The sequence below is a fragment of the Dendrobates tinctorius genome, unplaced genomic scaffold, assembly GCF_039654945.1.
Source record: "Dendrobates tinctorius isolate UK_male_01 unplaced genomic scaffold, ASM3965494v1 ptg000157l, whole genome shotgun sequence".
In the NCBI taxonomy this organism is placed as follows: domain Eukaryota; kingdom Metazoa; phylum Chordata; class Amphibia; order Anura; family Dendrobatidae; genus Dendrobates; species Dendrobates tinctorius.
In genome coordinates this window covers 3038122-3064516 of record NW_027361824.1, presented here as the reverse complement: position 1 = coordinate 3064516, position 26395 = coordinate 3038122, and the positions used below count along the sequence as shown (strand labels likewise).

The 26395-nt window shown below is 44.1% G+C and overlaps 1 protein-coding gene across 4 annotated transcripts in view; it reads right to left on the bottom strand.

The window, feature by feature from the left end:
• Positions 1-26395, bottom strand: part of LOC141051511 (uncharacterized) — a 66896-nt gene that overhangs the window by 17240 nt on the left and 23261 nt on the right. For 3 of the 4 annotated variants that reach the window (XM_073548449.1, XM_073548448.1, XM_073548447.1), the window contains exons 2-7: positions 17876-18022; positions 17605-17772; positions 17398-17521; positions 17187-17281; positions 16446-16527; positions 16276-16329 (exon numbers count right to left, since the gene is read on the bottom strand). In XM_073548449.1, coding sequence (XP_073404550.1) covers positions 16276-16329; positions 16446-16527; positions 17187-17281; positions 17398-17521; positions 17605-17772; positions 17876-17983 — 631 coding nt within the window. In that variant the 5' untranslated portion in view covers positions 17984-18022. Of the gene's footprint in view, positions 1-2940; positions 5126-16275; positions 16330-16445; positions 16528-17186; positions 17282-17397; positions 17522-17604; positions 17773-17875; positions 18023-26395 lie in introns of those variants that run through there. The other variant, XM_073548450.1, reaches the window with a different exon arrangement.

Below are 26395 nucleotides of genomic sequence, written 5' to 3'. Positions count from 1 at the left end.
TAAAATCTTCACCCTGACTCATAAGTTGTCTATCTCTTGTGAGTCACAGGAGAAGAACTACAAGATCTTGACTAGATGGTATAGATGCCCTGACATGCTTCACAGGATTTATCCGGGGGTCCCTGATTTATGCTGGAGATGCGGAGAGGACGGGGGCTCCATGCTACATGTCTGGTGGTCCTGTCGTCTGCTGAAGCCATTTTGGTTGGCGATCTTCCAGATTTTCTATATCATTTCTGGAATCAGGTATGAACCATCTCCTCAGATTGCTCTCCTTTCTTTAATCCCTGGCCCATTAAAAACAATTAAAAGGGGCCTCTGGAGATTTTGCCTAATAGCAGCAAGAATGATCATACCCAGGCATTGGAGATCCATGAGGGTCCCTTCTGTGATGGAATGGGTGGTGGAGATGGACAGATTGGAGCGTATGGAATCACTGATGTCCCAAGATAGGGGCTCCACATCTAGACAGGGACACACTTGGTTTCCTTGGCATTCATTCAAAGAGAGTCCGGAATTTGCCAACTGGATACATATTTAGCTCCCGAGTAATTTAGATGATTTGAGTTAAATAAGTTAAATTATTATTTTTTACTGATGGGCTATAATCCCCCCCTTCTTCCTTCCCTTACCCTATATCCCCATACCTATTTTTTCCTTACTCTTACTACTATGTCTTCTCCCTCATGTCTTTCTCTTCTTTTCTCTACTTCCATACTTAAATAATGTTTAATTACTCAGATAATGGTAGTTTATGGTCTATTGTATTGTACCCTTTCTTTGTTATTAAAAAACTTTAATAAATATTTTCTGAAAAAAAAAAAAAAGACTTAGCAGACTCTGGGGAGTTGTGATACATTGTTCTACTGTTCAGAGACACCTGCACAAATATGGCCTTCATGGAAGAGTCATCAGAAGAAAACCTCTACTGCGTACTCACCATAAAATTCAGCGGCAGAAGTATGCAAAAGAACATCTAAAAAAGCCTGTTGCATTTTGGAAACAAGTCCTTTGCACCGATGAGGATAAAATAGAAGTATCTGACCACAATGATCAAAGGTATGTGTGGAGAAAAAAAAGGCACAGAATTTCAGGAAAAGAACATCTCGCCAACCTTTAAGCATGGAGGAGGATCAACCATGCTTTGGAGTTGTGTTGCAGCCAACATGTCACGGGTAAAGGGAACAGTGGATTCAATGAGATTTCAACAAATTCTTGATGGAAACCTAACACCATCTGTAAAAAAGCTGAAGGTGAAAAGAGGAAGAGGACGGCTGCTACACATGGAGAATGATACTAAACACACGTCACAATCCACAATAGACGACCTCAAAAGGCGCAAGCTGAAAGTTTTACAATGGCCTCACAGTTCCCTGGATCTGAACATCGCTGACAATCTGTGACTAGACCTCAAAATAGCAGAGGAAGCGAGACGCCCCAGGAATCTCACAGAACTGGAGGAATTCTCCAAGGAAGAATGGAGGAAAATCCCTCAGACAAGATTTGAAAGACTGTTGTCTGGCTACAAAAAGCGTTTACAAGCTGTGATACCTGCAAAAGGGGGCAATACTAGGGACAGACTATGCAGGGTGCCCAAACATTTGCATCAGCCCATTTTCCTTTTTGTAATTTTTAAAATGTAAAACATGAATTTTTTTTTTTGTTGGCCTAAAAAAAAGTTCACAATAACAGTAATTTTGACCAGGGGTGCCTAAACTTTTACATTCCACTGTATATACTGATCATAGAATAGATGTGGGTGTGTGTGTGGAATTCACATTTATAAATCCCTGCACTGTATATGAGAGTTCGTAGATGTAAACATGTCAGCAATCACCCGAAGAACAAGAAAAATTATGCTTAATCATCAGGAACAAAAACCATTGTTCTCGGCAGCACATCGCCGAGTGTTCCCAGGAGATGTGCTGCTGATAACATGATATGATATGCATGGAGACAGAAGGATCTGAGTAACTGTTCTGTCCTCATCAGCCTCTAGGACAGAGGCCGGGAATCGAGCACAGAACGACTTTAATAGCCATTTGGCGCTCGATTAATGGTCTGAAATGTTTTCTTGGGACCTACCAGACTCCTCCATTACCGATTGGCTTATGGTGATATCAAATGTTTGCATTGCTTTTAATACTTTACTACTTTTGCAAAACAAAAAGGTCTTTTTAACTGAAAAAAAAAAAAATATATTCCTTCTAGTGCCGTACGTGACCACTGGTGGCCTTAGTTTTTGCTTTATCTTTATTATTGGGGGGTGGGTTAGAGAATAGAGGAAAAAAGGCCACGTCGGCCATCATTTTCTGTTTTCTCGAGTTGGTGCTTATTCGTACGTCACACTCCATCTGCCACCACAGTCGTCTGTAGCCAATGCTCGTCAGAGGAAGTAGCGCCTCTTACCTGCAGGCATCCGCGACTCTTCAGGCTGGCTTGCCACGGTGTCACATGTGGGTCACGCTTACAACCAAAGGCCGGCTGATCAAAAGAAGAATCGCGAACGTCAGCCGGTAAGAGGCGCTGCTTCCTCCAACGAGCAGGGGCCATAAACCACTTTTGTTGTGGCTGATGAAATGGGACGTGTGAAGTGATCTGCAACGACTCTACATGTAAGTCATTCACTATGGGGCAGCACGGTGGCTCAGTGGTTAGCGCTGCGGCCTTGCAGCACTGGAGTCCTGGGTTTGAATCCCACCAAGGACGACATCTGCAAGGAGTTTGTATGTTCTCCCAGTGTTTGCGTGGGTTTCCTCCGGGTACTCCGGTTTCCTCCCACATTCCAAAGACATACTGATAGGGAATGTAGATTGTGAGCCCCATCGGGGACAGTGATGATAATGTGTGCAAACTGTAAAGCGCAGCGGAATATGTTAGCGCTATATAAAAAGATTATTATTATGTGGATTAAATAACACATCATTACAGTTGCAGTAATACAATATATACCTTTTTTATTTTTATTATTGCAAAATAAAAGCACTTATTGATGGAAAATAATGTCTTTTTTTTTTTTAATAAAGTTTATACTAATCCATTATTCTTTGTCAGAAATAAAAAGGCAGTTTGTATCCTTGGCATGGTCTATTAAGGCATACAGCCATGGAAGGCCTGGGGGGGGGGGGACTTTTTTTGTTTTGACCTCCCGCTGCCATAACCACCTAAATGTTGTGTGGTTGCTATTGGTCTAGGATGTGAACACAACATTGTGGTGCTGCTGTGTGCTCCCCGTGACCACTGCTGTATATTACCACGACCTTCCCAGGGCTCGGCCGTACCACTGCAAAGTGAAACTTCAGTTGCTGTCCCAAATAAACACAAGTGATATTTTATAAACATTGAATAAGTTCTGAATGAGCGTGAAAACGGCTTTTCCCCTGTGTGGCTTCTGATATCTAAAATGTGTTTCACCTGTAAGGTTTTTCCACATTCTTATCTTCCCTCTTAAGGGAATACTTGGGTGATCAACAACTTTTGATCTACGGGGTTTTCCCCTTTCTCAGAATCTGAGCGGAAATATGGTTTCTCTCCTTGCGAGTTCTGGGATCTGTGACCAGATCTGATTTCAAAGTAAAATATTTGCCATATTCAGAGCATGAAAACAGCTTCTCCCCTCTGTGATTTCTCTGATGTCTAATAAAACTTGCTTTATTGGTAAAATATTTCTCACATTCTAAACATAAAAATAGACATCAGAGGATTCACAAAAGGCAGAAACAATTTTTATGTTTAGAATATGAAAAATGTTTAGGTCAAAGCTCTTGACTTTCGGACCATTGACGAATTCACACAGGGGAGAAGCCATATTCGTGTTCAGAACGTGGGAAATGTTTTTCTCCCAAAAATGGCTTTGTTAGACATCAGAAACTAACAAAACCATTTTTGTGAGAAAAACATTTCCCACATTCTGCACACGAATATGGCTTCTCCCCTGTGTGAATTTGTCAATGGTCCAAAAGTCAAGAGCTTTGACCTAAACATTTTTCACGTTCTAAGCATAAAGATGGCTTCTGCTCTGTGTTACTTCTCTGATATCTAAAATGTGTTTGGGTTGTGAGACATTTTCCACATTTATGTCCTCCCTACTAAGCGAGTAGTTAGGTGATCAACAAGTTTTGATCTACGGGGTTTTCCTCTTTCCCAGAATCTGAGTGTGAATACAGTTTCTCTCCTGTGTGAGTTCTCTTATGTGTGACAAAATCTGATTTCAAAGTAAAACATTTGCCACATTCACAGCATGCAAATGGCTTCTCCCCCCTGTGTTTTTTTCTCTGATGTCTAATAAAACTTGTTTTATTGGTAAAATACTTTCCACATTCTGAACATGGAAATGGCTGCTGACCTGTGTGAGTTTTTTGATGTATAGCAAGATCTGATTTCAGGGTAAAACATTTCCCACATTCTGAGCATAAAAATGGCTTCTCGCCAGTGTGGTTTCTCTTATGTCTAATAAAACCATTTTTATGAGAAAAACATTTCCCACATTCTGAGCATGAAAATGGCTTCTCCCCTGTGTGAATTCTTTGATGTTCCAAAAGTCCTGAACTTTGGCTAAAACATTTTCCACATTCTGAGCATAAAAATGGCTTCTCCCCTGTGTGAATTCTCAGATGTTCAACAAGAGCCGAGTACTGGATAAAACTTTTGCCACATTCAGGACATGAAAAAGGCTTCTCTCCTGTGTGAAGTCTCCGATGTCGTCCAACGGAATCTTTATGCATAAAGTGTTTCCCACATTCAGGACAGGAATATGGCTTCTCCCCTGTGTGGCTTCTTTGGTGTACAGTAAGAGACCTTTTCTGGCTAAAACATTTTCCACATTCCAAACATGAAAATGGCTTCTCCCCTGTATGAATTCTTACATGATCAACCAAATAGGATATACGGGTGAAACTTTTTCCACATTCTGAGCATGAAAACCGCGTCTCTCCTGTGTGATATCGTAAATGATTAACAAAATTTGATTTAAGGGTAAAACATTTCCCACATTCTAAGCATGAAAATGGGCCGTCATCTTTGGATTCCTTTTGACATTGTTTTCCATGTTTAGAACTTTTATTGCTGATCCGTGATTGATTATATTCATAAAAGGTTGGACTCTCAGCACTAATCTTGTCGGTACCTGGAAAAAGAAATAACATTTTGCCCAAACTAAATATTTTTAGTATTTTTTTTTATTCCATAAAAAATGTCTATATAATGAGCAAGATGTATCAGAGTACAGTCAAGAAATCACACTAGAATTATTTTTCTTCAAACTAATAGAAATTACCAAAAACATTGATTAAACCATCAGTGTCAATTATGGAGCCCTAAGTCCTTAAAAATTGGCCACTCGCTGATAATAACTTGTTTCCGCAATTATTGGCCTGTCTAAAAAGGTCGCCAATCACCCACTAAACGAGCAGAACGCTCATTCATTGGGTGTAATTATTTCAAAATTTGCTTTAACCCATTGTCGACCTTGGACGTATCCATACATCCTCGTTGAGAAGGACTTCTCGACCTTGGGCGTATTGATATGTCATGGCAATTTTGCATGCGCAATCGCCACCAGGTATTCAGAGAACATAACAGCTACCACCCGACACTCATTGGCAGGAACAGTGCCCGCACCGCTCCCGGCACTTTAACCCCATAAATTCTGCAATTGTTATCAATTGCAGCATTTAGAAGGCAGGGAGAGGGAGGAGGTTCTCTCTCCTCTCCAACCGGAGCCCGCATGACGTCATCACGAGGGCCCAATCGTTGCCATGGTGACCCGAGGTCGTCAAGACAACATCCGAATCACCAGGCATTAACAAGATAGTTGGACCGCGCGCACTGCATAATCTAAGAAGCAGAAACGGTCACGCTAGTTAACCCTTCAGTGAAAGCCGTAAAAAAAATTTTTTAAAAAAAGGGGCCAAGAAACAATGCTTTTTAATCATACCACAGAACAAAAAAGTGGAATAAAACCTGATCAGAAAGCTGAAAGTAAATTATAATGGTACCGCTGAAAATGTCATCTTGTCCCGCAAAACGACAAGCCTTAATACCGCTGTCAGAAGAAAAAATTAAAAAGTTACAGCTATCAAAATAACATTTATTAAGGTTGAAGGGAGACTAAGTCCATCTAGTTCAACCCATATCCTATCCTAACTTGCCCTAACATGTTGATCCAGAGGAAGGCAAAAAAAAAACCCATGTGGCAAACAGTAAGCTTCACATTGGGGAAAAAAATTCCTTCCCGACTCCACATACGGCAATCAGACTAGCTCCCTGGATCAACGCAATATTAAGGAAACTAGTGTATATACCCTGTAATATTATACTTTTCAAGAAAGGCATCCAGTACCTTCTTAAATGTTAGTAGTGAATCACACATTACAACATCATATGGCAGAGAGTTCCATAGGCTCACTGCTCTTACAGTAAAGAATCCACGTCTGAGTATGCTTAAACCTTCTTTCCTCCAGACGTAGAGGATGCCCCCTTGTCCCCGTCACAGGTCTAAGAGTAAAAAGATCATTAGGTCTTTGTACTGTCCCCGCATATATTTATACATTGTAATAAGATCACCCCTAAGCCTTCGATTCTCCAAACTAAATAACCCCAAGTGTAATAACCTGTCTTGGTATTGCAGACCCCCTAGTTCCCTAATAACCTTGGTCGCTCTTCTCTGCACCCGCTCCAGTTCAGCTATGTCTTTCCTATACACCGGAGACCAGAACTGTACACAGTATTCTAAATGTGATCGCACTTGTGACTTATATAGAGGTAAAATTATGTTCTCCTCATGAGCATCTATGCCTCTTTTAATGCATCCCATTATTTTATTTGCCTTTGCAGCAGCTGCTTGACTCTGGCCACTAAATGTGAGTTTGTCGTCCACCCATACACCCAGGTCTTTTTCAGTGACAGTTTTGCCCAGTGTTTTACAATTAAGCACATAATTATACATCTTGTTCGTTCTACCCAAGTGCATGACCTTACATTTATCCCCATTAAAGCTCATTTGCCATTTATCAGCCCAAGCTTCTAGTTTACATAAATCCTCCTGTAATATAACATTGTCCTCCTCTGTATTGATTACCCTGCAGAGTATAGTGTCATCTGCAAATATTGAAATTCTACTCTCTATGCCCCCTACAAGGTCATTAATATGTTAAAAAGAAGCGGGCCCAAAACTGACCCCTGTGGTACCCCACTGCTAACCGTGACCCAGTCCGAGTGTGCTCCATTAATAACCACACTTTGTTTCCTATCCCTGAGCCAGCTCTTAACCCACCTACACATATCTTCCCCTATCCCCATTGTTCTCATTTTATGTATCAACCTTTTATGTGGCACCGTATCAAAAGCTTTTGAAAAGTCCATGTACACCATGTCCACTGCATTCCCTTGGTCCAGTCCGGAACTTACCTCTTCATAAAAGCTTATCAGATTAGTCTGTCAGGAACGGTCCCTTGTAAACCCATGTCGATATTGGGTCATGAGGTTATTCTTCTTCAGATACTCCAGTATAGTATCTCTTAGAAAATCCTCCAGGATTTTACCCACAGTTGAGGTTAAACTTACTGGCCTATAATTTCCGAGTTCAGTTTTTGTCCCCTTTTTGAATATTGGCACCACATTTGCTATACGCCAGTCCTGTGGTACAGACCCTGTTATTATGGAATCTTTAAAGATTAAAAATAATGGTCTATGACTGTGCTTAATTCCTGCAGTACTCGGGGTGTATCCCATCCGGGCCCGGGGATTTGTCAATTTGTGATTTTTAGACGCCGCCGTACTTTCTGCTGGGTTAAGCAGGTGACCTTTAATGGAGAATTTTTATCCCTGATCATGTTATCCGTCATGGGATTTTCTTGTGTAAATACTGTTGAAAAAAATTCATTTAGCACATTGGCTTTTTCCTCATCCACCATTTCACCCAGACTATTTTTAAGGGGACCAACACTATCATTTTTTAGCTTCTTACTATTTATGTAGTTAAAGAATATTTTGGGATTATTTTTACTTTCTCTGGCAATGAGTCTCTGTCTCAAACTTTGCTGTCTTGATTTGCTTTTTACAGAATTTATTTAATCTTCTGTATTTAGTTAATGCCTCATCACTACCTACTTGCTGTAATTCTCTGCTTTCTTTTTGTCCCTTATTGCGCCCCTTACAGCTCTATTTAGCCATAGTGGTTTCCTCCTATTTCTCGCATGTTTATTCCCATACGGTATATATTGTGCACAGGTCCTATTCAGGAGGATAATAAACGTCTCCCATTGTCTTTGTGTATTTTTATGTCTCAGGATATCGTCCCAGTTAATTGCACCAAGATCATCTCTCATCCGTTGGAAATTTGCCTTCCTGAAGTTTAGTGTCCTTGTAACCCCTCCACTACACATCTTATTACAGGACACATGAAAACTTATCTTGTGATCACTATTACCCAAGTGACCCTCAACCCTTACATTTGATATGCGGTCTGGCCTGTTGGTTAATATTAGGTCTAGCAGTGCCCCCCCTCTTGTTGGGTCCTGAACCAGTTGTGAAAGGTAATTGTCTCTCATAGCGGTCAGACACCTATTACCTTTGCTGGAACTGCAGGTTTCGGTTCCCCAATGTATTTCAGGGTAGTTGAAGTCCCCCATAATAATGACTTCTCCTTGAGTCGTTGCTTCATCTATTTGCTTTATGAGGATATTCTCTGTTGCTTCCATTATCTTTGGAGACTTATAACAAATCCCTATCAGTAATTTATTATTTTCCCCCCCCCCTCCCCTTATCTCTACCCACAGGGACTCTACATTCTCATTAGATTCATATATATTATCACGAAGGATGGGTTTTAAGGATGATTTTACATATAAACACACGCCTCCCCCTCGCTTATATGTACGGTCATTTCTGAACAGACTATAGCCCTGTAAATTATCTTCCCAGTCATGGCTCTCATCCAGCCATGTCTCAGATATCCCCACCATGTCATAATTATGTTCCAACAACATTAACTCCAGTTCCTCCATCTTGTTGGCGAGACTTCTGGCATTAGTATACATGCACTTTATGTATCTCTCTGTACCTCTATTCTTTCTTAAATTATTAAGTGTTCTAACCCCACCCCCCATGCCACCCCCACCCCCAATGTCATTATTTGTGCCCAGGTCTCTATCTGCACTGTCTTCCCCTCCTATAAAAGGAATACCCTCCCCCCCCCGTCCCTAGTTTAAACACTCCTCCAACCTCCTAGCCATTTTCTCCCCCCCGCACAGCTGCACCCTCCCCATTGAGGTGCAGCCCGTCCCTAGCGTAGAACCTGTAGCCAACTGAGAAGTCGGCCCAGTTCTGCAGGAACCCAAACCCCTCCTTCCTACACCAATTCCTGACCCACTTATGCATCTCCCTAATCTCCCGTTGCCTCTCTGGCGTGGCACGTGGTACAGGAAGTATTTCCGAAAATACCACCTTGGAGGTCCTTGCTTTAAGCTTGCAGCCTAATTCCCTGAAATCATCTTTAAGGACCACCTACCTCTAACTTTGTCATTTGTGCCAATGTGCACCATGACCGCTGGATCCTCACCAGTCCCTCCCAGTAATCTGTCAACCCGATCAGCGATGTGTCGGACTCGAGCGCCAGGTAGGCAGCACACCGTTTGACGATCCCTGTCTTTGTGACAGATTGCCCTATCTGTTCCCCTAATAATTGAGTCTCCCACTACCAGAACCTGTCTGGCCTGCCCTGCTCTCCTATTTCCCCCCATACTGGAGCAGACACTCCTCCGGCTTTCAGAGGACATGCCTTGCTGCAGCAGTGCTACTCCTGCACTAACACTCCCCTCATCTGCCAACTTAGCAAACTTATTGGGGTGTGCCAGATCAGGACTAGCCTCCCTGGTGCTCTTCCCTCTACCCCGCCTTCTAACTGTCACCCAGCTAGCTGCTTCATTGTCCTGCAGCTCCAACCTAGCATCCCCCCCCTCATCTATCCCATTGAGCGTCTGCTCAGTGAGCAGAAGACTCCTTTCCATATTGTCAATGGATCTCAGTGTTGCCAGCTGCACATTTAGATCCAGTATCTGGGCTTCCAAATGCACAACGTGCTCACATCTCGCACAGCAGTATGCACCCTCGACCGGCTGTTAAAGGATTTCATACATGCGGCAAGACGTGCACTGGATGGCATTGGCAATAGTGGAGCACATCCTAATGGGGATTGCACCAGACAGAAAAGATAAGCAAAAATAAAAAGTATTAATAAAATATTACAGCAATTCAGTAATACCTCCCTTGGAAACTCCCTGAATCCAAAGTCACTGAATCACAAGTCACACACTTACCACAGTTAGCACTAACGCTCAGATCACACTAAGCTCGTTCACACTCTCAGACAGAAGATTTAAAATAGATTATTTCTTTTTTTTTTTTTTGAGATTTTTTTTTTTTGCAAAAATTTTTTCTATAAAAAAGTTAGTGTAAAAGCACCAAAATATTAAAAAAAAAAAAAAAAAAATCAATACAAATGAGGTATCGCTGTAGTCGTACTGACCAGAAGAATAAATCTGCCTTATCAATTTTACCACACATGGAACGACATAGAAAAAACACAAAAAACTATTATTGAATTGCTGGGTCTTGTTTATTCTGCCTCCCAAAAATCTGAATAGAAAGGGAGATCCAAAATTGTCACGTGCACGAAAATGGGACCAATAAATACGTCAACTCGTCCCGCAAAAAACAAGACCTCACATGACTGTCGGCAGAAATACGGAAACATTATAGCTCTCAAAATATGGCAATGCAAAAACTAGTTTTTGCAATAAAAAGCATCTTTTAGTGTGTAACAGGTGCCAAACATAAAAACCAAATATAAATCTGTTATCAATGTAATCGCAACGACTCAGACAAAAGTCGCCTAATCAATTATACCGCACGAGGAATGGCGTAGAAAATAAATGAAACCAATTCTTTACTTGCTGTTGATTTGTTCATCCTGCCTTCCAAAGATCGCAAGGCTAACAACATTTTTGTGGGAAAAATAAAAAATGTAATTTTCACAGTTCAATGTTGAAAAATTCTGTGAAAAACCTTTGGGCTCAAGGTGCTCACCACAAGTCTACATAAATTCCTCGAGGAGTCTAGTTTCCAAAATGGAGTCACTTGTGGGCATTTTCTATTACATAGGGACATCAAAGTCACCAACTGTGATGCGGTCCCTAAAAAAATTGGTTTTGAAAATTGTGCTGATGTGAAGTAGACATGTGGAAAATGTTATTTATTAAGTATTTTATGTGGCACGACTCTGGTTTAAGGTCTTAAAAATTAAAAAAATATTCAACATTTTTGCCAAATTTCCGATATTTTCAGAAATAAACAAGTGATATCGATCAAAATATACCTCTACCATAAAGTACAATATGTCATGAAAAAACATTTCTCAGAATGACTGCAATCTGTTCGAGCGTTCTAGAGTTATTACATCATGAAGTGACACCGGTCAGAATTGAAAAATTTGAGCTTGTCATGAAGATGAAAACAGACTTGAGGGCTGATGGGGTTAAGGGGTCATTCTCGGCACCACATTATCCAGTGTAAAGAAGACGTGCTACCGAGAACAATGAGATTTTTATATGAGCACACAATGACAATCATTTTGTGGGCATGAAAGTGCAGTCGGCCTTTCTAAACGACTGGCGATCGGCTAAGCCGACTGCTTAACGGCTGCGACATGCCAGTAGATGCAATCTAGGCTGTGTTCACACAGGGTATTTCTCCAGTAAATCCACTTTGCGGTTCATACGAGTTATTTTTCCTAAAAAGTTTTTGAAAGTCGCACGGTGCAAAAACAAAGTACAAGGCTCTTCTCTGATGCGAATCCTGAAACAAACCTCTGAAAACTAGGTAACGTCAATGCTTCAGGAAAAGAAAGACTTCCCCAAAAAATTAGAATTTCCTAAAGTTTACACTTGTGGTTTTTGAACGCCAATTTCACGGATTTACCGTGCGGATTCTGCACCGAGAATTCGCAGCAATTTACACTACGAGTAAATCTTCGGCACCAATTATGGGGATTTTCATTGCGGTTTTCACCCTAATCAATATTTAGTAAATGGAGCAGGGAGAAAACCGCAGCCAAACCCACAACTAAATCTGCATGTGTTACTTGGGGATTTTGTTGTGGATTTATAACCAAATCGGCAGTAGAAATTTTCCGCAACGTGTGAACTTAGCCTTAGAACTCATATGTGAAAACATAGCCTTAGGCGGTGCCGAGCACTCGTGGCAAACAACGGCGTTTAGAAGACGTTGTGTGCACATAGTCTAAGGCCGTGTTCACACAGAGTTTAACTAAACCACAGGTTTTTCAAGTGGAAACTGCTTTGGGAAACGCTCTTTTTTTGGGGAGGTCTTTCTTTTCGTGAAGCGAGCTGGGCGTTTTTGATTTCACAGAGCATGGTTTGGCGGTTTCTTTGAAGATCCGCTTTTTCCACTGGGTGAAAGTCTTTATGTTCAAGCTGATAGACAGGGGCCCAAGCAATGACTCCAATCTAAGAGATCTTTGCCCATGATAAACCATATGAATAATGGTTGTTTTCATGATAAACTCAAAAAAGGGTCTTGGAAAGCGAGTCCTACCCTTCCCATACTCAATCAACACCACATTTCTGCTTAAAGAGAATCCTTCACCACCAATCTACCTCCCCAAACATTTACATGGTCATGTAGCTCTCTGAAAGATTGTCATGCACATATTGCTCCTTGACTGAAAAATTAATATTCAAAATTACGCTTAAGTGCTATGGGGGTGCCGAAGTACTTCCCAAGCCTCTGCTTCCCTAGCTCTATTCCCTGCCTAACAGAGGCTTATAATTCCCAAGTTGGTCTGTAATATTAGATTATCCTCCTCGGTGTTGATCACTTCTGAGTTTACATCGGCAAACACTGAAATTCTACAGCGCGGGTCTCGAAAAACTTAAACTAGTTTCTTACTAAAAAAAAAAAAATTCTCACGCTTGTGATTATTTAACTGGGCACAGAATCCGTCCCGCGCACGGCTGTATTCACATCTACATCATACCCAAGCACCAAAACTTGTGGCTATGCTGGGACTTTTGGATCAGCTCATGGGAATAATCTGCCTGCCAGTGCCCATTGTTCCAGGAATTAACACATCCGGTCATACGGAGCTGTTCTCAGAAAAGATGTTTTTCAAGAGGTCCAAATGACCATCTTCAACCTTATCTTTTAGACACCATCCGCCGCTCGCTGCTGTGCATCCCCCTCCTTTAACCCCTTCACTGCTGACACTCGGCAGCTTCAGGTGAGGCGATTTCACTACATGGCGGCATGTCATTCTGCTGACGCCCTCCCGTTGTGATAATTTTTTAAGTTGATTTCCTCGAGCTTCTCAGAATCTCCTCACCTAGATGCCTACAACAACGAAGTGTCCAAATACATGGTATTTATTCTTTTTCCCCCAGCAACTATGGAACCTTGGTTACGTACAGTGGCTTGTGAAAGTATTCACACACACCTCCTACAACCTGGAATCTTTTTTTTTTTTTTTTTTTTGAGGTTTTGCATTAGTTCATGTAAAGAATATGTTCCACAACTGTGAACATTTGATTTTCTTTTGAGTGTGAAGCAAACAACAAATGGGACAAAATTACCGTAAACTTCAGTGTGCATAACTATTCACCTCCCTAAAGTCAGTACTTTGTAGAGCCTCCTTTTGTGACAATTACAGTTGCAAGTCGCTTGGGATAAGTCTCTGAAGTTTCCACATCTTGCCACTGTTATTTTTGCCCTTTCCGCAAGGTAAAACTGCTCAAGCTCCTACTCACTAGAGGATTCCCTCTGGTGAACAGCGATCTTCAAATCTGACCACAGATTCTCCATTGGATTAAGGTCTGGGCTGTGACTCGGCCGCTCCACAACTTCTATTGCTTTAGCAGTATGCTTTGGGTCATTGTCTTGTTAGAAGGTGAACCTACGTCCCAGTCTCAAATCACTGACAGACTGAAACAGGTTTTTCTCAAGAATATCCCTGTATTTCGCACCATCCATCTACCCCTCAACATGAACCATTTTCCCTGTTCCTGGTGCCAAAAAAATATGGGACAGACACTCCAGTCTCTGTTTGGGAACTCTGCAGCTCCTTCAGGGTTACCTTTGGTCTTTGTGCTTCCACTCTGATTAATGTCCTCCTTGCCCAGGCTGCGAGTTTTTGTGGGCGACCCACTCTTGGCAGGTTTGTTGTGGTACCATGTTCTTTCCATGTGATGATAATGGATATGATTGTGCTCCAGGGAATCATCAGAAATTGGGAGATTTGTTTTTTAAAACTCAACCCCTGAATTTTACTTTTCAACAACTTTGTCCCTGACTTGTTTGGAGATCTCCTTGGTCTTCATGGTGTTGTTTGGAGATCTCCTCTTCATGGAGTTGTTTGGAGATATCCTTGGTCTTCATGGTGTTGTTTGGAGATCTCTTTGGTCTTTATGGTGTTGTTTGGAGATCTCCTTGGCCTTCATGGTGTTGTTTGGAGATCTCCTTGGCCTTCATGGTGTTGTTTGGAGATCTCCTTGGCCTTCATGGTGTTGTTTCGACATCTACTTGGTCTTCATGGTGTTGTTTCGACATCTACTTGGTCTTCATGGTGTTGTTTGGAGATCTCCTTGGCCTTCATGGTATTGTTTGGAGATCTCCTTGGTCTTCATGTTTTTTTCTGGAGATCTCCTTGGTCTTCATGGTGATGTTTGAAGGTGCCTCTTGAAAATGGTGTTGGAGCCTCTGTGGCCTTTCAGAGAAGGTAAAGTGTATATACTGAAAGACATGTGACACTTAGATTGCACACATGGGGACGTCCTGTCACTAAGAATGAGACTTATGAAGGTAACGGCTTGTACCAGAAATATTTAAGGGCTTGAGGGGAAAAAAGGGTGGATATACATGCACATGCCAATTTTTCGGCATTTGATCCCATAAATTTAATTTATGCCTACATTTTGCTCACTTCACTAACTTGGATTATTTAGTGGGTATACATCACAAACAAATCGGACTACAAAAATATTTACACACAGGTTGTAATGTAACAAAATAGGTAAAAAGCCAAGGGGTTGAGTGGGGATGAATACTTTCGCAAATCACTGTACCTTCCACATTAAAGTATGTAAACAGCAAAACAGCAGAGTGTTCCTGTGAATGAGTCTGTGCGTTCAGAGACCTCCGCGATCACAAGACTTTATTGAATCTAATGCGCATAATGGAAACAGTCATCTAAAACGTTACTGCTGTCACACAATAGCCCTCAGAGGATACCATGGGCCCCGGTGACTTATTACACTGCTCTCCTATAATAAAAGCTGAGCTGCTATTGGCGGCTCTGGACAAATCAAAGTCTATCTGTAATTGTTACGAACATCACCGACAGTTTTCCTGTAAGACAGTTCTGATGAATGAGGGTGGATAAGCCTCGTCGTGTACAAACCACACAAGTGGGCAGCTTTTTGTTCTACATGACCTACAGTCTAGTATGTCACTCCGAATGTAACAAAAAATAAAAAGCCCAAAACTGGATCCTGTGGTGTCTCAATAGTTACTGGGAACTCCTCCAAATCTGACCTCCTACAGACCGGTCCATGGAGCCCGATACCTCCTACAGACCGGTCCATGGAGCCCGATACCTCCTACAGACCGGTCCATGGAGCCGGATACCTCCTACAGACCGGTCCATGGAGCCCAGATACCTCCTACAGACCGGTCCATGGAGCCCAGATACCTCCTACAGACCGGTCCATGGAGCCCAGATACCTCCTACAGACCGGTCCATGGTGCCCAGATACCTCCTACAGACCGGTCCATGGACCCCGATACCTCCTACAGACCGGTCCATGGACCCCAATACCTCCTACAGACCGATCCATGGAGCCCAGATACCGCCTACAGACCGGTCCATGGAGCCCGATACCTCCTACAGACCGGTCCATGGACCCCGATACCTCCTACAGACCGGTCCATAGACCCCGATACCTCCTACAGACCGATCCATGGATCCCGATACCTCTACATATTGGAACATGGATGCCAACAACCTAAAAGACAAGTCTACAAACCCCAATACTGCTTAGAGACTGGTACATGAGGTTTCAGTACCACAGCTTGTAAACCTCGGCTGTATAATATAACTTTGTACAGGTAACAGTATAAAAATTTAATAAATTTTCTAATATTTAATAAATATTTCTCTTAACTTTGTAGTAAAACAAGAAAATGAAATAAACTAATCCAACTCACTAAACAAGGAATTCAGCAAAAGATCAGCCGGTTTCTCTGCCATAGACATGTGATCTGTAGGAAAACCAGCAGAACGAATAAGAATGATCCCAAAAATACATTAATGTCATTTATTATTATGGCGCCATTTATTTCATGGCGCTTTACATGGATCTACGAAAGGCTCTTACCATTCGTGGATTCTGATACAGGTTCTTCGAATCCATCTGTCGTTCCATCAGGAGATTCCGGCAAGGTCACAATATTAAAGACCTAAGAGAAAAAAAAAGAAAGAAAGAATATCATATCCAGTAAAAGGTCAAAATTCCCCAGGAGTCAACAATCAATCTACCCTAAAAGAAGAAGAATCTCGTCATGTGGGGATCAGACGGGGATCAAGAATCCACCAAATATCCTACGCACCATCATAAGAGTTTTAGTGTGCAGCATAAAATGATCTTTTACAGAACAGAAAAAAAAATTTTTCAGGAAGTCGCCGACACAGATTTAATCCTAATCAAAGACTTAGAAAATGTTCTGATACTGGCGTATCCTATAACTATATTACACCGCCACTCACTCCGCTTTTTTTCTGCACTGTTATCAGCTCCTGCCATGCGATGTTTGGGAAAGGTCATAATTGGAGCAGAACGTCGTCAGGTTTTTGGATCTCTGAACAATAAACAGAACAACTATACTTTGCAACTTGAAAGACGAGTTCTTTTTACCACGACAGCGTCTTCGACTTTATGACATCGTCAATGTTTTTTTAAACATATAGTTTTAACGTGGACATTCCTAAACCAGAAAATATTTTCAGACCCTACTGACCCTAGCCAACACGCGCCTACACTCCACTGCTGCTGGAGGTTAGTAGAAAACTTCATTACATCGATATATAGAGGATTTCCAGAAACCTCAGCTCCATCTACCTGATAATCCAGGACATTCGGCTTCTCCTCTGCACATTCCTCGGAATACAGAGGACTGGGACTTCTCTCTGGTGGATTTCTCGGACTGGACCCATCTACAGAAAATACACAGAGGCCTAAATACATCATCTACATGTGATGATCAGATGATGGGGGAGTCCAGGTGACCTCAGACCCGGCCTCTCCTCTACGATCAGTAGTCTCCTCTTACCCGGAGATGTGAGGTGCCGGTGATCCTCCATCATGACGTCCTTGTACATTTCCTTGTGTCCTTCTAAATACTCCCACTCCTCCATGGAGAAATAGACGGTGACGTCCTGACACCTTATAGGAACCTGACACACACAATAATCCGCCATTAGCAGACCCCTCCCCCGGCGTTATTATATAATGTCCCAGCATTCCCGGCAGCGCTCACCTCTCCGCTCAGCAGCTCAGTGATCCTGTGGGTCAGTTCTAGGATCTTCTGCTCATGTATCAGTGAATGAGGTGGAGGCTCGGTGAGGTCACTCGGGGTCCTGCTCCGTCCTCCTGACACACGAGGGGTCACACACTCCCCAGACGACGTCTTCACTACTGTGTGATCCTGTGTATGGGGAGACGCCGATCACTACATCTATTCTAAGGATCCTTCACCTTTCCTGTCATTTCCCTGCTTTATTCCTAGTGATGTGATGTCAAGCTCTCACCTCTCCAGTGATCCAGTAGATCATCTCCAGGGTGAGGTCTAATATCCGAGCAGCCATGTGGCTTCTGTCCTGCTCCATCTTCAGGGGGTCATCGATGAGAAGAACCATTGTCCTCCAAAGAAATCTTTAACCTTGAAAGTCGTGAACCTGAGGAATTAGAGAAAAACAAGAAGTGAATGGAAAATTATATATGGAAGAACATGAAGAACGATTAGAGACGAGTGGGAATTAATTCTACTAGAATGCAAAAAAAAGTCTGCCTTTTTTGCCTATATGGACTTTTGAAAATTCGCTTTCAACAGATTCAGGTAAATTTTGCTAAACCATAAACATTGCTATTCAATAGCGATTGCATGATGCTCTGTAGTATTATATATCATGATATCTATTGTATTTTAAGTTTAATACATGTATCATAATGCCATTTATATTTATGATCTGGGGTATATTTTGTCTCTACTTTATATGTATTTAGAATGTTTTTTCCCTTTAAAGTGTATTTTATGATGGCGGAATTTTCTTATGATCCATGTTCAATACCACTTTTTTAGCGAGCTTACCCAGATTATCGTCCCTCTGTATATGGCGTCATACTATGGTACTTCATTTTTTTGATTGGATGCATATTGTTATAATTATATATTGGGGGACTTTCTGGACCTTCTTGTCTTAGTAATTATGGATTGTTATCCTAATATGACGTTCCCCTCTCTCCCTCTATTATCTTGCTTGTGAGCAGCCTGATGATTTGTTCAGACCCCACCATTATGACCGCCTGCAGCGTGTCTCTGAGAAAATGGCGCTGATCTTGAGCGCATGTGCGGTGTGCCCGTCACTGGTCGCAATGCTCCGGTCATCACACTGTGGGTTGCGCGCGTGTTGATGACGTCTAGTGGTGCTTTTTCACCACACACGCACCATGCGGCTACACCGGGCATGCGCCGCTTTTGATCAGCAACACCTGGAACGCCGCATTTATATATGGGTGCTTGAGGATAGATAGGCACCTCCCCTTGAGAAAGCCGAGGAGAAACGCGCGTCGGGGTTGAGCGCGGTATCCTCCCTGCATTATTATTCCCCTATGGGTAAGTGGCATAAGCATTATGGATATTGGGTATGATCCCAGAATTGATTGATATATCTCTTTGAGCCAGAAACTGCTTACATTATCTTGGCATTATGTTATATATAGCACCCGGATGTTTTAGGTATAAATATAGAGACATTGTCTCTGGATAAGTTGCACAGTACATTTTGGTGTCTAGATTAAGCCTTAATTTTATTTGCAGCACATGGTTCTTCTGCTTGCTGTCACCTTATATGTAGGGATGCTTACCTTGCGCTACACTGGGATTATTCCTTCTATATCTACCTCTACTATGTGTTTATAAATGTTTGATATTGTTTTAATGTGTGATAATAAAGATCTATTTTTTATCTTTTCTACATTCTATTGTGGTTTATGGTTACTCCACTTTCCTCTTTAATTGCATAAACCATAGACAATCAGCAAAAGTGTTAAAAATAAAGCCTTATATTCAAGCACACGGCTCACCGTACAGTCCTCAGGGCCTCTTCTTTCTGCTGTCATGGCTACAAACTTTTCACTTTTGAGCAGGTGTTAGATGTTACTGTGCATCACAAGTCTACGACATCCCAAAGTGTGACGTGCAGCGACCACCAAGGCCCGGAAGTCCCAACCTTAGAGTGAACAGGCCAGGAGATGCAGATTGTGACTGCGGAAGGATGAGGCGGCTCTGAGGACCCAACAACAGAGGGGCTAGACAAGCAAGTATAAGTTGTTGTGTTTTCACATCTTGTGTCTGGTGTCTCTCCAGACATTTCATTTGCAGAGAATAACTTTGCGGCAAAAAAGTTTCACAGGAAAATCTGTGCGATTTGGCGAATTTGACTTTTTATAGCTTTGGTAGATCTGCTCATCACTACGATATTTCTGCTACTCACCTGTCCAGACTCCAGCGCCGGGCTTTGCTCCACTGTGTTCAGCTCCAGCCGGGCCCACGATTATTGGCTCAGCTGCTCCAGATTGCTATCTTGCAACCATCTAATATTACCAAGCTCAGTCCTGATACCTCTAGCGTAACACCCTCATCGGGCAGCTGTAGGTAAACTCATCTCTGCTTTCCTGCCGCACCTACAACTCTGCAGTGTCTAGTTACCCAATAACAAACTTGCTTCAGTTACTCTGGTGCTGCCGCATCTTCTACTCTGCTATTCTAGTGCATTAGGCACATTTGGCTCTGCTACATCTGGAGCTTCCTACATATCCAGCTGCCCAATAGTCCAGCTCTGCTGTATCACCGTTCCCGGTTCTGTGCTGCTCACACTGACGCACGGCTTAGAAAATCCACCTCGCCCATGAGTTTGTTTGTTCTGTAGCTTGCAAATTTTTGCGCCCCTCAGATCCATCCTGCTGCCCAGTTAATCCACCTCTTATACAGGTCCCTCCACTACTCAGAGAATTCAATTCATACCAGATAACCCTCAACCTGATCCCTCCATGATCTCCTGATACCTCCCCATGCATGATCATAAGATCTCCCTCTTCGCTCTCCTCACATGAACATCTACAAGGTTTCTCCTGTGCTTCCCTTGTACTCAGAATCTCACTCATCCCGTCAGACTTTCTCCCACCTTCAAAAGTGACCTGACATCTCTCCTCTTCAGAAAAGCCGACAACCACCAGATGCAGCTTCTCCCTTTCACCTGACAGCTCTACCCTTCCCTGGTAGATTGTCAGCTCCTGTGGGGCCGCTCTCCTGGACGTCTCTCACTCATGGTTAGTGCAATTGTTTCTTATCTTGTATGGGCCGGGCATTGATGTGAGATATAGATCACCAGAAGCTCCGAGAACAAGGTCCGACTACGCTCCTTGTACACCCCTGGACCGTGGCCCGCCCAAGCTCTTTCTACACCCCCCTGGACCACAACCCGCCCAAGCTCCTTCTATACCCCTGCTGGACCATGGTCCGCCTACTTTACTTCTACACGCCCTGGACCGCGGCACGACCACACTCCTTCTACACCCCCTTGTACTGCGGCCTGACCAAGTTCCTTCCACACCCCCTGTATTACGGTCTGACTACGCGCCTTCTACATCCCCTGGACCGCGGTTCTTCCACACTCCTACACCCCCTGGACCACGGCCCGCCCATGCGCCTTCTAAACCCCCTGGACCACGCCATGACCACGCTCATTCTACAACATCTGGACCACGGTCCATCAGTGCTCCTTCTACACCCCCTGGGGAGAGCTACGAGCCTCCTCCCAATGACGAAGCGACCTGGCATCAGACAACGTAAATACTCAGACAATTCCGGGATATTTACCAAAACACCTGGAGGCATCTCTTCTCCAGGAGGCTCCAGAATATTCTGGGAGAGTTGCCCAATATCATATATACAGACATTACACTCAAATATAAATCAGACATATATGCACATTACACACAACATGTATATATGATTGGTGCAAGGTAGAGGAATCGGTGTAACGATTGGTGAGGAATATGATTCCGGCTGCAGCATTCAAGACAGATTGGAGGGGGGAGGGTTTGGTTAGAGAGAGGCCGATTAGTAGAGAGTTACAATAATCCAGACGAGAATGAATACGAGAAACAGTAAGAGTTATTGCAGAGTTGAAAGTAAGAAAAGATCGAATTCTAGAAATGTTTTTGAAGTGTAGATAACAAGAGCGAGCCAGTGATCGGATGTGGGGGGGGCGAATGAAAGCTCGGAGTATGACCCCAAGACAGTGGGCAAGTTGCTGGGGAGTAAAAGTGGAACCACACACGGAAAACAAGATTTTGGGTATTCACCGTAAAATCTGTTTCTCGGGGCCTTCATTGGGGGACACAGGAAACCATGGGTGTATGCTGCTGCCACTAGGAGGTTGACACTATGCAAAAAAAAGGGTTAGCTCCTCCGCAGCAGTATATGCCCACCAACTGGCAGAAAGCTATTCAGTTAGTGAGAAAGCAGAGAACATAACAGAATGAACGTAACAGTTAACAGCAGAACCTGATAAAAACAAACAGTAAACAAGGGTGGGTGCTGTGTCCCCCAATGAAGGCTCCGAGAAACAGATGAAGCACATGAGTGTGAACCTTCTAGAATTTGGTGAAACTATGAATGGAAGCCCAGGTGGCAGCTTTGCAGAGCTGCGAGGTCGATGCCTGATGGTGAACTGCCCCAGGAGGCCCCCACCAAAAGGATGAAGTGTGCCGTAATCCTCGGTGGACGTGCTCTACCTCTTAGACGGTAAGCTTCCATAACGGTGGAACGGATCCATCGAGCAATGGTAGATCGGGTCGCAGGGAAACCCCTTCGTGAACCCTCTGGGATAATGAACAGGGAATCTGAGCACCAAAAAGGCTCAGTCCTGGACAGATAAACTCGTAGAGCTCTTACTAGATCCAGTTTGTGCAAAGACCGTTCTCGGGGGTGAGACAGACGAACAAAAAGATGGAAGCACAATGTACTCATTCAGATGAAAACCGGAAACCACCTTGGGAAGAAAGGATGGGACCAGGCATAGGACCACCTTGTCCTGGCGAAAGATCATGTAAGGAGAACGACAAGAGAGTGCTGCAAGCTCGGAGACCCGTCTAATCCAAGTGATAGCGACCAAGAAAGTGACCTTCCAGGAAAGGAATCTGGGAGAAATCTCACGCAGTGGTACAAACTGAGACTCCTGTAAGACGTCAAGTACCAGATTAAGATCCCAGGGATCCACTGGTTGCTGGTAAGTGGGAACGGAGTGAGCAACTCCCTGGATGAATGTTTTGAGCTGTCGGCGAATGGCCAAATTCCTCTGGAGCAAAACAGACAGAGCCGAAACATGTCTCTTAATAGTACTAAGGGACAGTCCGGACTCCAGACCCGACTGTAGAGAGGACAAGATTGGAGGAAGATGAAACTCCATTGGAGCAGTTAGGTGGGCTTCCCACCAGCGGAAGTAAACTTTCCATGTTCGGTGGTAAATTCGGGAAGACGAACACTTCCTTGCTTTAATCATAGTTTGGATGACATGATCGGAGAAACCAGCTGATTTCAAAAATGTGGCTTCAACAGCCATGCCGTTAAATTAAGCGACTGAGAACTGGAAGAGGGGCCCCTGCGACAAAAGGTCCGTGCGATCCGGAAGTCTCTATGTAGTGTCCGCTAGAAGGTTGACCAACTCCGCGTACAAGGGTCTTCTTGGCCAGTCCGGGGCGATGAGGATGACGGGAATTCCCTCTGCTTGGATCTTATTGACTACCCTGGGAATCAGCGGTAGAGGTGGAAACAGGTATGGAAGGGAGTACTGTGCCCAAGAAGTAGCTAGCGCATCGCATCCGATTGCTAGCATGTCGTAAGATATGGACATGAACTGCGGAACTTTGTGATTGAGTCTGGACACCAATTAGATCGACATCAGGAATTCCCCATCTGAGGCAGATCCTGTGAAAGACTGACGGATTCAGAGACCATTCGCTTGTGGCAAGGCCTTCTCGGCTGAGAAAATCTGCCGCCCAGTTTTTGACTCCTGGTATGAGCACTGCGGAGATTGCTGGAACATGCTGCTCGGCCCAGGACAAGATCCGAGTGACTTCTGACATCACTGCCCGACTTAGAGTCCCCCCTTGGTGGTTGATGTACGCCACCGCCATGGCGTTGTCCGACTGGACTCGAATCGGACAACTGTGAAGGATCTCCTGCCAATGTAGCAGGGAAAGAAATATTGCTCGAAGCTCTAGAATGTTGATGGTAAAGGAAGATTCCTGAGCTGACCACCGACCCTGGACCGTCAAGTCTTGGAACACTGCTCCCCAGCCGAGGAGGCTGGCATCCGTTGTTATTATCTTCCAATGAATGGGAAGAAAGGACCTCCCGAGTTGGACCAACCGAGAACGCTCCCATCATAGCAGAGACTGTTTTATCCACAGTGGAATCGAGACCACCCGTTCCAGGGAATGAATCGATTTGTCACATCGCGCCAGAAGGAAAAGTTGGAGAGGGCGCGTGTGAAACTGAGCAAATGGAACTGCTTCCATTGAAGCAACAAATTGCCTAGTACACTCATGCAAAAACGTAGGGAGCGGGGAGAGTAACCTCTGAGAGACTGTACTGTGCACAGGAGAGCTAGGATTTTTCCTTGGGAAGGAAGACCTTTGCTTGGGCGGTGTCGAAGAGCATTCCAAGAAACACAAGAGGTTGGACCGGGATTAGAGAGGACTTCGTGGTGCGAGTGTCCAGGGTGATCTGTAGCCTTTCCTGACATGCCGTGGGGGTTGCGGCCTTTATGAAAATGTCGTCTAAATAGGGAATGATGAGGATGCCCCTGCTGCGTAAAATGGCCATCGCTGTTGCGATGATTTTGGTAAAAACCCTGGGGGCAGTGGCTAAGCCGAACGGTAGCACCGTGAATTGGAAGTGAAGCCCCTGAATGGCAAAACGAAGGAATCTCTGGTACGCATGAAAGATGGGAACGTGCAGGTAGGCATCTTGAATATCCACCGAGCATAGGAATTCCTCTGGTTCCATGGAGGTTATCACAGATCTAACGGATTCCATCTTGAAGTGACGCAGTTGTACATATCTGTTCAGGAGCTTGAGGTCCAGGATGGGACGAACTGAGCAGTCCTTCTTTGGAATGGCGAACAGGTTGGAATAAAAACCTGAGAAGCGCTCATGTGGAGACGGAGACGATGACGCCGGTCTTGAGGAGGGAATCGATAGCCTTGAAAAACTCCGGAACAAGAGAGGTATTTTTTGGTGGACTGGACTCGAAAAAGCAGGTTGGAGGAAAAGTAGAAAATGCTATCTTGTAACCGTAGGAGACAACGTCTTGGACCCAGGTGTCGTCGACTACGGCTCGGACCCAGGCGTCGTTGGCTACGGATAGCCACTCGTCCCGAAACTGAAGGAGAAGACCGCCCAACCTGAGAGGCTTCCCAGGTGGTGGCAACCCGTCATGCTGAAGAAAATCTGTTGTTGCCTGACCTGGAAGACCGGCGTTGGGTAGGGCTTTTCCTTTGCCGACGCGCTGACGCCTTATCCTGTCTGGGGTTACCCTGTGGTTGAAACCTCAGAAAGGAGCGAAAAGGAGCAGTGCGACGGGGTGTACGTTTAACCCTCTGTTGTGGTAAAAGCGTACTCTTTCCTCCCGTGGCATTGGCAATTATCTTGTCCACGGCTTCTCCAAATAGGTGGGAACCGTGGAAGGGAAGACCTGTGTGGGACTTCTTTGATGCGGAGTCCACGTTCCAGTCTTTAAGCCACATGACCCTGCGGATAGAGATGATATTGCCGGATGCTATGGCCGAGCAGGCGGCTGCATCAAGAGAGGCGGTTAAAAGATATTTTCCCTCGTGGCCGATCTGGTCAGCTAGATCTGCCAGCTCGCCGTCCGGGGACCCAGCGACGATACCTTGGTGGAGATGCTTCGCCCAGGCGGAGACTGCCTTGGTCACCCAGGTAGCGGTGAAGGATGGGCAGAGGGAAGAGCCCGCGGCCTTGGCCAGAGACTCGATGTGTCTGTCGGAGGGTTCCGTTAAAGAGGAACTGTCAGACAGAGGAAGCAAGGTCTTGTAGTCAGGCAGGAGACCGGAGGGTCTACCGAAGGAGCCGCTGCCCACTTGTTAAGTAGGTCAGGCTGAAAAGGATACAGGACGCTCATGCATTTTTTTTCTCTGGAAACCCTTGTCTGGGTGCTGCCATTCTACCACGAAGGTCCTGTTGAACTCGTCGTGGTTGGCAAAAACCTGGGAAGGATGATTCTCTTTCCTGAAAGACACGGTCTGTTCAGAAGGAGAAAATTCAGAGTCTTTAGTGTTAAGAGTCTCATTAACAGTGACAATCAAACTATCCACCATGTCGCGCATCCTAATGGAGTCGGTTTCTAACAGTTTGTGCAGACACATGCACATTTGTGGCCTGCTGGAGGTCATTTTGCAGGGCTCTGGCAGTGCTCTTCCTGTTCCTCCTTGCGCAAAGGCTGAGGTAGCGGTCCGGCTGCTGGGTTGTTGCCCTCCTACAGCCCCCTCCACGTCTCCTGGTAGCGCCTCCAGCCTCTGGACACTACGCTGACAGACACAGCAAACCTTCTTGCCAAAGCTTGCACTGATGTGCCATCCTGGATGAGTTGCACTACCTGAGCCACTTGTGTGGGTTGTAGAGTCCGTCTCATGCTACCACAAGTGTGAAAACACAATCAACATTCAAACATGACCAAAAAATCAGCCAGAAAGCAAAAGTGTCCAAAAAAATCAGCCAGAAAGCATTGGTACTGAGATGTGGTCTGTGGTCCCCACCTGCAGAACCACTCCTTTATTGAGGGTGTCTTGATAATTGCCAATAATTTCCATCTGTTATCTATTCCATTTGCACAACAGCATGTGAAATTGATTGGCAATAAGTGTTGCTTCCTAAGTGGACAGTTTGAATTCACAGGAGTTTGATTTACTGGGAGCTATATTCTGTTGTTTAAGTGTTCCCGTTATTTTTTTGAGCAGTGTAT